This window comes from Cupressus sempervirens, chromosome 9 (genome assembly GCF_028749045.1).
Source record: "Cupressus sempervirens isolate cs-2001-9-10 chromosome 9, ASM2874904v1, whole genome shotgun sequence".
NCBI classification, from domain to species: domain Eukaryota; kingdom Viridiplantae; phylum Streptophyta; class Pinopsida; order Cupressales; family Cupressaceae; genus Cupressus; species Cupressus sempervirens.
The window spans coordinates 212,801,518-212,815,195 of NC_143126.1; the positions used below are offsets into that span (position 1 = coordinate 212,801,518).

General features: G+C 34.2%; 1 protein-coding gene across 1 annotated transcript in view; it reads right to left on the reverse strand.

The window, feature by feature from the left end:
• CIB22 (LYR family of Fe/S cluster biogenesis protein) overlaps positions 1-13,678 on the reverse strand; it is an 81,691-nt gene that overhangs the window by 15,328 nt on the left and 52,685 nt on the right. The window contains exon 3 of the mRNA XM_089799632.1: positions 5,063-5,144. Coding sequence (XP_089655758.1) covers positions 5,063-5,144 — 82 coding nt within the window. The remainder of the gene's footprint in view (positions 1-5,062; positions 5,145-13,678) is intronic.

Sequence of the window (13,678 nt, forward strand, 5' to 3'; positions counted from 1 at the left end):
TTACTAATCAACCTGCAAAACAGGACAAAGGAGCTTGAGGATATTGTGCAGATAACTCCTGGAAAATGCCTTTTGTTGGAGGCTAAAGTAAATGTTTCTCAAGCAAGAATCAATTTGGATTTAGAGAAGGTGAAGAGAATAGAAGCAGAGAGGCAATTGATTCTTGCTCAGCAAGAAAAAATTTCCTTAAGCATGGAGGTGAAGTTTTAAAATTGAGTTCCATTAAAAATTTGTGAATAAGGGGTTGTACAGAATGTTGTCAATTGTGCAACTTGTCAATGATCATCTTAAAGATAATGGATTGAGCCCTTTAAGGAAACAGATGACAAAGTTCTCAAGATAGGTACTTTGTTGTTACATCACCATCAGTAGCATCTGCACATTTTAAAGGCTTACAAAAAATTCAATGTCATCAAGCATCTTAATCCCCCTCCTTTTGTTATAGAAACTGGTGAAGATAAAACAAAGCAAGAATGGAAGGCATAGTTGCATGGATGGGTTTTATTTCCTGCACTTGACAAAGCCATGGATGACATGGACATTATACTAACACATTTGTTCACTCAGTTGAACACATTGTATGAGCTAAACTTTGTTGTCATGTGGCTTAACAAATTGAATGAAAATATGCCAATTCCACAAAATGATGAGCACATCAAAAGGTACGATGAGTTTTTACAAAATAAATATGACAGGTGGCATGAGGAGGTATTTATTTTGTTTTCTGTGGATCAAGGAAGATCTTACTCACGGCTCTTTTTCTTCATTTTGAACATGAAATAGTCACTGTCCAACAAATTTTTCACAATAGATGCAATCATCACAGGATAAATATTTCAGTTAGCTGTCTTTTCTGTTTTGGAGATTCCTTGTATTTTTTATACCTCAACACATGTTTCAACGAATATCAATCAAATTTTGAAATTTGTCATCAACCAGTAACTTGTATGTAATGTTGTTTGTTGGGACTTTACTTAATTTATCCTAAATTTCTCAATTAGGGTTTGAATTGGGGTGTTCCTTGACAGGATTGTTTATTTATCTTATTAGATTTAAGATATCTTTCACACTCATATCCAACCTTAATACCATTTCAACTTAAGAATCGAGAGTGCAGGTGTTATCCAAGTTGCCCAGAAACCAACAATGGATTACCCCAAAGTATACAGGTGCAGATCCGTATTGTGAAGGCTTGTGGAGTGCTGACCCCCTACCCTCTCTTGGAATAAGATCATTTGCTTGGATTTATACAAGCCCCTCCTTGGTAATAGGATTGAAATATAAATTCCGTATGCAATTATTAATGTTTATATATACCTTGATTATGTATGTATGTATGTATGTATGTGTTTATATATATATATATATATATATATATATATATATATATATATATATATATATATATATATATATATATATATATATATATATATATATATATATATATATATATATATATATATATATATATATATATATTCTTATTAATAGATATGTATCAGGAAAAATAAGGATCTCTGATCCTAATAGAATGCAGATATAATATTCTACAGCTCATCATTGATTTATAGATAAAGGACAGCATATCACTGCGCTGTCATGTGATGCTTTTAATAGCACTGTTAATATGTACTCTCAATATCAGATTTAAATAATTATTTTCCTTTCCTATTTCATGATGAATTGAATGATGGAGATAAGATAAGATAAGATAATAGTATTAATGTCCCACAAAAGACCACAAAAGGTCTATGTGACTGAGAGTTTACAACAGGACAAAAGCCAACAGCAGGAGCACCTAAACGGTGTCCAAGAAAAACAAACAACAAAAACAAGAAGATGAAAAGAGAAGAGAAGTGCATAGAAATGTCAAGACAAAGATTAGGAGTCCTTCGTTGTCGAAAAGAAATCAGTCACAGAAGGATAAGACTTCGGGAGGACATGAGCCCTGATCTATCTCTGTGAGCTCCTAGAGGAGTGTTGCTGACAAAAGAAACTGCTGCAGGGTCTAATAGATCTGGAATGACCGGTAGAACTGGTAGAACTAGACAGCCTTTTCACACCCCATAAAGGGAATAAGGGTGAAAAAAAGGCAGTAATAAGCTTACCGGAGGAATGTCGGGAAGGAAGAAGTGACTGTAAAGAACTATCGCAGAGCAAGGTGGCCTCTTGAAGATAAAGCGCGAGACACCGCTGGTCAACCCTTCATAAGATGGGACACAACTCTTGCTAATCACACCATCTTATATGATAAATTATTCTTTATTGATTATTTAATAATATATTATTAAATTATATTTCTAAGGGGGGGCATCACACTGTAGCTCCCTATTTTCTATTAAGGGAAATCAATAACCATCAAACAACAAATCATTTTAAATACTTGTACCAAGTAGGGTTGCTTCGTAACTTCTAAGTTGCCGATTTGGGTTTAGTTCCAAGTTCAAAGTTTGAGAACCAATTCACAAGTTCGACAAAATTTTGGAAAGGGGTTTGGGTTCGTTTGGGTTTGCTTATACAAAAACATGCAAAAATTATATATATATATATATATATATATATATATTTTATGAAGCATGAGTTAAAATTATTATGTAGCATAGTAGCATAAACACATTTAAACAACAAAAACTTTAGAATACCATAAACAGTAACATATCATAGTGATCATACCATCATATAGTAACATAGTTAAATCAACTTCAACATCAAAGATTCAAAACATTTAAAATATCAAGTTCAAGTATCATTGTTTCACGTTCATTGCTTAACTAATGGAATGAAAGTCTATTAATATTCAGAATTCTTAGTTCTAAGTTCTTCAATCTTCATCTTCTTCATATTCATCTTCTTCTTCTTCATCTTCTTCTTCTCTGCCTCTGGTATTATTTGCACTAAGGCCAATGGGATCAGCAGCAGAATCAACAATGGTATTTAGAAACCTATTTAAGACAAAATAACCTATTTAGAAACATAAAATGACAATGAGAGGGCACAAAACCAATTAATAACACCTTTTTAGGTTTCATGGACGTCAAAAAATTGTAACTAAAACACTTTAAATGTCGTCCGTAGCAGCGGGTTCGAACTGGGTTCGGTTTTTTTAAGGTGGTTCACCCGGGTTCGAACCTAGTTTGAACTAGATCAAACCAGGTCTGAAAAAAGAGGACCCTGGTCGAACCAAGTTCAAATTGGACCCGAACTTCGAACTGGTTCGAACTTATCTTGGTCCGGAGGGGGGAGGGAGGCACCCGTGCAACTTAGCGTAACTTTCTCTCAAATGCTAAGTTACCAGGATTAAGTCAATTCTCTTCACTGATAATATGCATTCTGATTAGTTAAATCTCAGAGATATCTGTCAGACTACAATGTTTGTTACTAGTGCAGGGGTGGATTGGGCCCCTCAAATTCTATGGTAGTACCAGAGGCGATAGCCTACCCTACAATTCTATGGGGTAAGGGAAGCCCTACTATTTATATAAGGGAACCAGCAAAGCTAAGATCAAGAGCAAAGCCATCACATAAGGCACTCGGAGTAAAGGCAGTTTACCCTGCATCCCGGCAAACATACCCACTAGTCCGATCAATTCACATGGTTCAGCACAACTCTATATGCAAAATCCTTTCCAAGGCCATAGCCCATTGCCCTTATTTACCCAGCAGTAGCAGTACCAGATGCAGATTTGTGTTTGTTGATATTTAATTAGCTTCACCCACTTGGGTTTTGCAGAGCGCAATGTGTAGAAGGATTTGTTCATTCCTTGAGTAATTCTTGTCCATTGGCTACTGAACTGAGGTAATTAACCAAACAATGATTTTCTTTCAGCAAATACATAATATAAATGGCAGAAAAGTACCTTCATTTTTATTATAGACTTCAATGCATAAGATTACTTCTCCCATTTCTTACCTACACTAAATGCTAATCTAGAAATCTTTAACCTTATTTACTCATAACACAGATTATTCAAGTTCTGTCAAAATCAACTTCTAGAAGGTTTCAGTACCAACTCAACAATAAGACTAAAACGTTGACGTGTCAAAATGACCACATCTACTCTTATGCCAAATTTTATGGTCATGTCTATAGGCATAGAGCCCTACTATACAAAATTTAATACTCACTATTTTGTTTATGTTCAACAGCACTTTGCATTGAAAGATACTCAACTTCAGCCTCTGACTCTGAATATTGAACAACAGGAAGAAAATACAGTGATCCAGAAGAGATGTATGGAAAGACTAAAGATTTTAGCTGTAGTCATCACCGAACCACCTCGGTGTTATTGTTCATTCAAGCTGATTCTTCAGAGCAGCATCTCCAATAAGGCATCTTTCAAGCATGCAAGATAAGGCTCAGTTCCATGTATATATAATATTTCTTATAAATATAACACTCACATTACATCTGCAAAGACTAGATCCCTCAATAACTGTGAACACACTATCCACACTAACCTTATTTTATGTCAATTTTTCCTTCCAAACACCTCATATTCCAAGTTATCTTGGAATCTTACTTTGACTTTTCTAAAACTATAGTTAAATGTCAGAGGGTATATGTAACCTGCTAAGGCAATTTCTATTAGATCTAAACATTCATTTTCAAATCTTTTCCTAAATCATTAACTTACAGTTTTTTACTCATTTTAAACTTTAAATTCAGAAAGCCTTCTTAAGCTGTATTGTGGTTATGTTCCACTTGGCCTGCCATCCCCAACCCATGTCACTTGCAATATTGAGTGTATAATGTACTTGAAAGAACCAAATCTAACCCTCAGTAATATTATGAATCATCCTCTAGATATGATTAATTACGCAATACGATACAGAAAAATGAACCAAACAAATTAGGAAGAACGGATGAAAATAGCCAAACTTTGACTACTGCTGCAACAAATGGTTTGAAGTTTTTAGCAAATAGGTACAAACAAAGGAAATTTGATATGGTAAGAAAATATGATTTGAAAACTTCCAAAAAATATTAATAGATGAAGATTAAAATAATACTAAGAATGCCTGAAACAATTTGGCATATTATAGATACTAGCAAAATTACCAATATAAGGGTCTGGATGACTCCATCTTATCAATTTTGCTTCGGAAGCCTCAATCATCCTTTCAATTGTATCAACGTCATCCTGCAGAATATCAAAAAGTTTAAGAGAATTTAAGTATTCTCTAAAGCAAATATAAAAGAGTACATTAAAAAAAATGGATCCACAATAGTTTTGATCCAGCATGGACCATCTGACGTAAAGTTATCCACTAAAATCTGTGACATACCCAAGCACAAGAAAGTCAGAAAACCTAAGCATTTTAGAGCCTAGCTATAACAAAACATTTAGTTAATATAATAGTGGCTCTCCTATCACTAACAATGAGACTCCACTAACAAGTCAATGCTTTCATTTTTTATCAGAATGTAATGCATAGAATTCATTTATACAAACTTGCTGATCTGCCCTTTGAATGCTTTTCAAACGGCTTTGGTGCATAAAGATCTATTACATTTAAAAGATTGAAATTTATTCCCTATCCACAGATAATTAATTGTAGTTCACACTGGCTGTTGATTCCCAAGTGGTTTAAAATTTTAGGTGCAAATATCAAGGGTATTTATTCACAAGGACTTGTCTGCATAGGTAAACAGTAATGTTATAGTTTAATTTGGAATGTATCTACATGCCTAGATGTTTTAATGCTTAATTTTCATGCAACAATATTACTGGTAATTTCATCTTCATCAACAACATCCTTTGTCCTTTGTCTTGTGGCAACTGCTCTCAAGCTCCCGTTCTGTGGATTTGATTTTTTCTGTCTTTTAGATTTTTGCTGGGGGCATTTAGAGTTCATTTTAATGCCATTTTTTGGATTTAAAATTTTCACTCTCGAGAATATATTCTTCTTTTCTTTTTACAATATCCAGCAAGGGTGATATGGCCTCTCAGTTCTCCCTGTAGAACACTAAGAAACAGAGACAAACAAAATCTGAAGCAAATAGATAGCCACCATAGATTACTGTAACACTAAACATGATGGATAAGGAATCAAGCAAGTAATCAACCATAATAAATAAATACATAGATACAATCATTCATCTTACGACTAGAAATAAATATAACCCATGGATTAGAAGTTCAGATATCACCCATTTCCACCAACCTGTGTAACAACCGGTTTTCTTACTAATTAAATCTCATCATTTAACTAACTAATTTCTATTTCATATTCACATGACATAGTATTCAATAACGGTTTTAAAACTGAAATTAAATCTAGATTGCTTTTCAATTCCATTAACAATATCTAATAATTTACATGATCAGATGAAAATAGATACTTAAACTATTTATAGTTCAACTGAAATGGAAATGCAGAGCTAAATATGCATGATCATCTAATCTAATTTAAAGAAATATCTAATTTTAAAATAAATGATCTTAAAGCTTGAAAGGGAAATACTAAACTTACAAGTTTAAAAGAACATACAGTTTTATTTGTGAGACTTTCTTAATTGGTTGTCCAAGCTCTGGCTTTGGTGAGAGTAGAAGCATTAACATAGGCTTAACCTCTCAACCGCAGACCTTTTTACTTATCCCCACAAGTTCTAATTTAATAGAACGGCCCTCCCTACCCTGAGGTCAGGCTCGGGATGTTCATTGATCCAGCCATCAGAGTATTCAGGTGGGTTGAGGTCCAGCAGTTATTCTACGGAATAATTGAAGCGTCTGGACAACAACACAATCAATTTGTTCTAACAAGTCTGCCTAATTCTACCCTGGCCAAGGATTTCGAAATGTGAGTTTTATAACCCAATCTCCACCACTCAGCTTGACAACTTATTTCAAAAATGGAACTTGCATGAGCTATTTCATTTATTATGGATATATGTATTTATTGTTGCTGATTATCATTATTGCATTGTTTCTTTACAAGTTTACCCACACCTCCTCACCATTATCAAGCCATCTAGCCGGTGAATCCTTGGTGCCATCAAATATCTTTATTGATATACCCTGTACCTTCTTCACCTTATTCTGGCTCTTAGCCTGGTGAATTTCATTGGTACTCTGGTTCATTAACTTATCTCAGTATCAAACATTATTTCAATTTGTATATTAAATTTGCTCATGGAGAAAAGGCCATCCAAAGACAATTTACAGTCTTAATGCATCTTCTGATATAAATATAAAATGATACAGACTCAAATCATTATGGCAGCCGGTTTGATCTTCCAAGATTAAAATTGTACTACGGCAGACGGCTTCAACTATCACTTTCCTATTATTTACAAATCAGATGGAACACGGAATACATATGCACAGTTCGGGTATAGAATTTCACATGCACAGCTCAGGTTTGGAATTTCATATACACAATTCGAAGTTGGAATTCATAAACACAGTTCGAATTTGGAATTTCATAAACACAGTTTGGGTGCATGAACGATACACAATATTTAACAGGAATAAATCGCATGTTTATTTGTCCCTACACAGACCTTAGCAATCTTATGGAAAAGGAAAAATAACAGATCTAAATCTTACGTGACTCCTTTTGTCACTGCACTCTGTATGGCTGACGCCTGAGAAAGCTCGCCTATCTAGCTCTGAGAACACACCTGAGATCCTTGGTATTTGGTACTAGATTTGAATTGTTCAAAGAGAATTAATTCTATCCTAAGGAAATTTCGAAGTTCTGGAAAATAAGGAACCCGGCCAAAGATGTAAAGAAAAGCTGTAGGCAGAGAGATGATTCCCAGATATGACAAAGGTTGCATAAATAATATTGAGCCGACTATACGGCTACCCAGCAGTTACCAAGATCATGCTCAAAACCTTTAAATCAATTCAACTAAAGAATAAAGAATAGAAAGGAGGGAAATTTTGAAAAGAAGGAAGGTGAAGAGTTTTCCAAATATTTAATATTATTTATATTTATCTTATTCTTTTGATTAAGTTTATAGGTACGTATTTGTAAGGTGGCATTATTGGATTAATAATTTTAATGTAATGGTGCCACCTTATAATTATTTATCTATGATCTTAATTGAGAGAATAAAATAATATTAAATGATATTATTATTGAATAAATTTCTTAAACGTAAGAACTTTGTTTATTTTTAATATTTCTATTGTTTTTACTTATAGCTCATGCGATTTCACCAAGAAATATATTGTCAAGCCTTAATAACCTTGCCAGTGCGATTTTTAGGTCAAACCTGTCATTTCTAATGACTAAACCTTATGACCATCCCCTTCCGATGACCTCGTTTCATAATGCTTCCCCTCTCTCTTCGGTCTTCATCCTGTAAACATTTAAAACAACATTCTTGCCAAAACATCAATTCAAGATTCATAATTTGTTAACTAAAATCATCAAGTGATCATTAGGAAATTTCATTATAATAACTAACTCATTCATCTTAAATGTACAATGGCTAAGATTAACTGATTCCCTTTCACATGAACACAACGGCTAGATTTAACTGACTCAATTTCATATGATAATTAGATCGATGCAACAGCTAAAATTAACTGATTCAATTTCACAAGAACATGAAGAAATAAATAACGACTATAACTAACATGATATAACAAAAGCTATAATGAACTAATTCAATTTCACATAAACATGAAAAATTAGTTTGGTTCAACGGCTATAATCAGTTTTAAAATTTTGGGGCAAAAATTGGGATGCAACAACCTGTAACGGACTTTATTCAATGACCCCAAATCTCAAGCCTACTTTTCCATCTGACCTCCCTCATAGCAAGGTGCACATTCACAAGGGCAATGTTGAGGTAATAGATTAGTAGAAGATTCACAAAAGTCCAACAATGCACAATCCTTGTAAACCTAGTTTACCACATAGACATCCTCCACTCTCCCAAAGGCTTGCTAATCACAATTAACCCATACTCCTCCATATACTCAACCACATACACAAACACATCTGCAAACAAGACAATAAGTGACCCACACTAGGCATCCACATATCATAAGCACACACACAATATTTTACTTTGTATACATTTGTAAAAACACGTAAGGAACTTCCATATGAGCAAAAAGATGATACATATAACATATGCAAGTTTTATTAGAAGGACAACAAAGGCAAACTAGAGTAAGACACCATCATCTTCCCATCTTTGATCTTCTGAACATAAAAGACCTAAAGAACCTCAAATTATAAATCCTATAGCATCTAAGCATCAAGTTCTTGATATATTTATTACTTCCAATTATCCTTATAAAGAGAAAACCACATATGTCCCAAGGAAGCAAGAGAAAAATACAATTGATGTTCAAAAATTAACTCTTCATTGGTACCAAAGAAAAATGTTATGGTTCAACAAATGTATAATCTCTCTATAAAGCCACCAAGAGAAACAAGCAAAATGAGTATAAAGGAATGTTCCTACAATCATATCAGCTAAAAGTAATCGGGGGCAGAAATAGGCAAATCAAAAGTATAAGTTTTTTGAAAAATAATCAAGTGAAAATTGGATTTATAGAAAAACATTAAAAAATGTAGAGGAAATCATTTGTTTCTAGTTTAAGGACGTTTCCATAGCATAGAGATATTGAGAAAATATTTTTGTTGCTTATATTCATCTTATTTATTATGTTGCACAATCTGCCATAATAGCATAGAGTTTAACCCGTGAATAGTAGAAAATCCCTCTGTTATTTATATTCATCATGCTGATTAGATTGCACACCATGCCACCACAGCATAAAAGATAACTAGAAGGTGATAGTTGACAAAATGTCAATTACAATATAGATTGTGACTGTATACAAATTCGACAATAAACTAAGATTGTGACTGTATACAAATTCGACAATAAGTAAAAAGTTTTAAAAAATCAAATGTTACCAATGGCATACTAGAGCACAGGACATCTTGATGTTGAAGCTCATGGGTAAGACCCTCTTCTAATTTGGTTAATATGATGAAGATTCATGTTCGCCTCCATTAGGATCTCAAAATCATCATGCTCCAGAAATTCATCAGCAGCAGCAATCCACTCAAACTCTAGATCAATATTACCAAGGTCAATTGACCGGTTGCCCTTAATAGTACCTTATTTGTCTTTCCTTTAAATGAAAAATATAATGGATAGAATTTCAACTGACTACTAGTATATCAGAGGTCTAACCTTGACCATTCTTTAACTTCGAGTGGAGGTTGTGATGAACGAACACCGAATCATTCATCCTTACTTGTGTTACGGTCTTGGGCAGTTGCATTTCTTGGAATGTATGTATTCAAAAATAGTACAAGTATGCTCACAGGTGGATGAGCTACATGGCTAGCTCAAAATGTGTCTTGTCATCCATCTAAGCCTATTTTATTTCATGACCGAAAAACTCCAACCATTACATTGGAGAACAGATTAACAGATGTTATCATGTAGAAATTTCTTAAAATCTAGACACATTTAATGCTCATCTCTCAAAAAAAGAGAGAAACTGTCAAAATTTTATAGTCTATCTAGTTGAAAAGGTTTCTTGCCTTCCACAGTGGGGCCTCAAATGAAAGAAAACCCCTTGCTTGCTTGTACATTGACAACTTTTCCATAGCCACATGCAATCATTTTGTCTTTAGAAACATTTTCTCTATGTATATGAATAAGCCTTGTGTGACCTCAGCATCATCGTGTTTGAATAAAAAGCTATAGAAAAATGATGGGCTGAGATAGTATCATGCAATGTGGAGAGGGATGTGCATCTATTGATCCCATATTCCATCAATTTTGTCTAATGATAGTGTATATCTATCCCTTTTATTTTTCATCTACCTCTAATCATCTCCTTGGACCTCTACATGGCCTCATACAAATATCCCCTAGGGAATTTATCCCCATCCAATTGTCTTGAGACTTTTACTAGAGGCTCTTAAAAGTCTACAACTTCTTTAGCTGCCTCCCAAAAGCCAGTAGAGTGCATGTACTCTGCCACTGCTATGTCGTTTGTTTAATTTGTGAAACAACCCTCCATCCATGTGTTTGAAACAAAATCCATTTCAACTCCATTTGTGTTTGCAAAGACTCTATAGTGCAAGGAAGTGTATTGCAAATCTCATCACACCGAGTCAAACTCGCTCCTTGCTGTCCGCGAAAGAGCACGCCATACACAAAACCTCCTTGTGATCAAAAAATTGGTAATTTTGTGTACCTTTTGCAAACCTCCATAACCCATTAAAGTTTCCCAAAATCATAAAGGGTTAGATCAAGGCAACATGTTGCACAAAGGGTAAAAGAGATGGGTGTGTTTGTTCCTTGGGAATCTCCCAATAGCAATACATACAACAACATCGTTTATGATGAACCAGGAAGTTAATACCAATAGCAATCATGTTGATACAACAAGAGACAAGGAAGTTAAGGAGGGCTTGGTTCCTTCTACCTATCTACCCATTTTACATAATGATGTAACTACTATTTGCATACTCTAATCAATGCTCATTAACTATATCCTAAACATCTTATACCATGTCATTGAGCATGCCACCCCTCGAGTTTTGTATGATGGGGTTGGGTACCCACGACCTGCAACCGCAATAGGATCTACCATAACTTGCTAATGTAAAGACATAGCAACATGGAATGAAAATCTAGAATGGTACCAAAAGTCTTCTATTGCTTTCTTTGCTTGTTCATGGACATTCTTCCTCCATCTTGTACACTCCAAAGTGATATGTGCTACTGATGAAGTACAAGGTGCAAAGAAAGAATTAACGTTCCTTCGCCTATGTTTGGCCACATGTTATAGGAGTTGACCCAAATTCCAAAAAGTATTGTTGTGCACCACCACCTTCATCTAAATGATTTCTTCTTACATCATTAGAATCAGAAGCTACTTCTATCTCAGTTCTTGCCTTTTTTGCCTTACCCTTAGTAACCCTTAAACGGCTTGTTTTACCAAAGAGGGGACATCTACAAGGCATTTTATGCATCTAATGGTATCATAATCCTTGACAAATCTCAAAGGGGCAATATGGAGAGAGCATTTATAAATTGGAAGGACCTGGACAATTGACTTCAAAAGAGTCACATGCCCAATTGTCAAAAGCCACATGTAAATCCAATGACCCACCATCTTGTGAAACATATCAATAACCTTCTACTAGAACTCCCTAACCTAAAATCCAAGTACTAAGGGCATACCAAACAAAAAGAAAAGAGCCAATGTGAAATATGAGGATACGCAGAATGCTGCTCTAAAAAAGGTGGTAAATGTTAAAGAAAAAAATAGATGGCTTGTCCTCATTAATCTTTTGACCAAAGAAAGCCAAGTAAACATCCAAAGCTCTTTTGAAATTCACTACTTAATTGATCGTGGCCATGGACACCAAGGTTGTATCATCAACAAAATGAAGTTGAGAAAAATGAGGTAAACTATTGTGCCATCTCCATCCATGAATTAAACCGATTCTACTACTAAACTAGATAGATTTTCCCAGACCTCAGCCATAATAACAAAAGAATAAGAAGATGCTCTTGTAGGGAGCCACCTAAAGCCCCGAAAAGCTTGATGCTTACCATTGATGAGCATTATGAAGAAACAAAAGAAACTTATCTCATTACCCACTGCAACCAAACTCCATCAAAAGCCAAAAGATAGAATAACTTTCTAAAAGAACCACTTGGCTAGACCATATGCTTTTTATATCAAGTTTTATGAACATAGCCTTATCCTTAAAATTAGTCGTAGAGTGGTTGGTTTCTAAACCAATTACAATCCCATTTAGGATTCGTATGCCAATAAAAAATCTACCTTGTTCATCAAAAATCAAAACTTTCAGCCAAGCCTTAAGCCTCTATGCAATGAGCTTTGTGATGATTTTATAGGTCACACTGAAATGGGCAAGGGAACTTATATGGATTCAAAAGGCATCTTCCTTTTTAGGAATGTGAGTCAAGAAGGTGGAATTCAAAGATCTCAACATTTGGTTGTTTGTTCGTGACTTCTGCACAACAGCTAAAAGATTTCAATAGAAAAGCCATCATGACATGGAGCCTTTCCTTTATTCATCTAAGACGGGTCAAGAGAGAGTCGCATTTATGGCATGAAAGACTAAAGAGGGTATGCAGTCCACGATCATGTTCTCCTTCACTTGCAGAGGACAGAGTACTCTATAAACAAAGTTGAGAAAAACTAGGAGCCTACAAGGATATCTATTCCAAGGAAGAAAGCTAAACTCCCCCACAAAGACTCCAAATAAGTATCAATATTTCCACTATACCAAAAAATGGAAATAAAGAGTGAAACAAAATAATGCACAGTAAGACACAAAGAATTATCCTGGGAAAACCCTCCAACTTTAAGGACAAAAAGCCAACCACAAATTTATCACCTATATGTGTGTATGTATATGTGTGTATATATGTATATGTATATATATTCATACATATATATATATATATATATATATATATATATATATATATATATATATATATATATATGTATCACTTATGCATATATACATATACATATATGTGTATGTATTACTTATACAAATATATATATATATATATATATATATATATATATATATATATATATATGTAATGAAAGAGTGGAAAAACTACTTTACAATCTCTCAACAAACAGAAGATACCAATCTGTGTATCTATGCAAATTCCTTCTTGATGTAT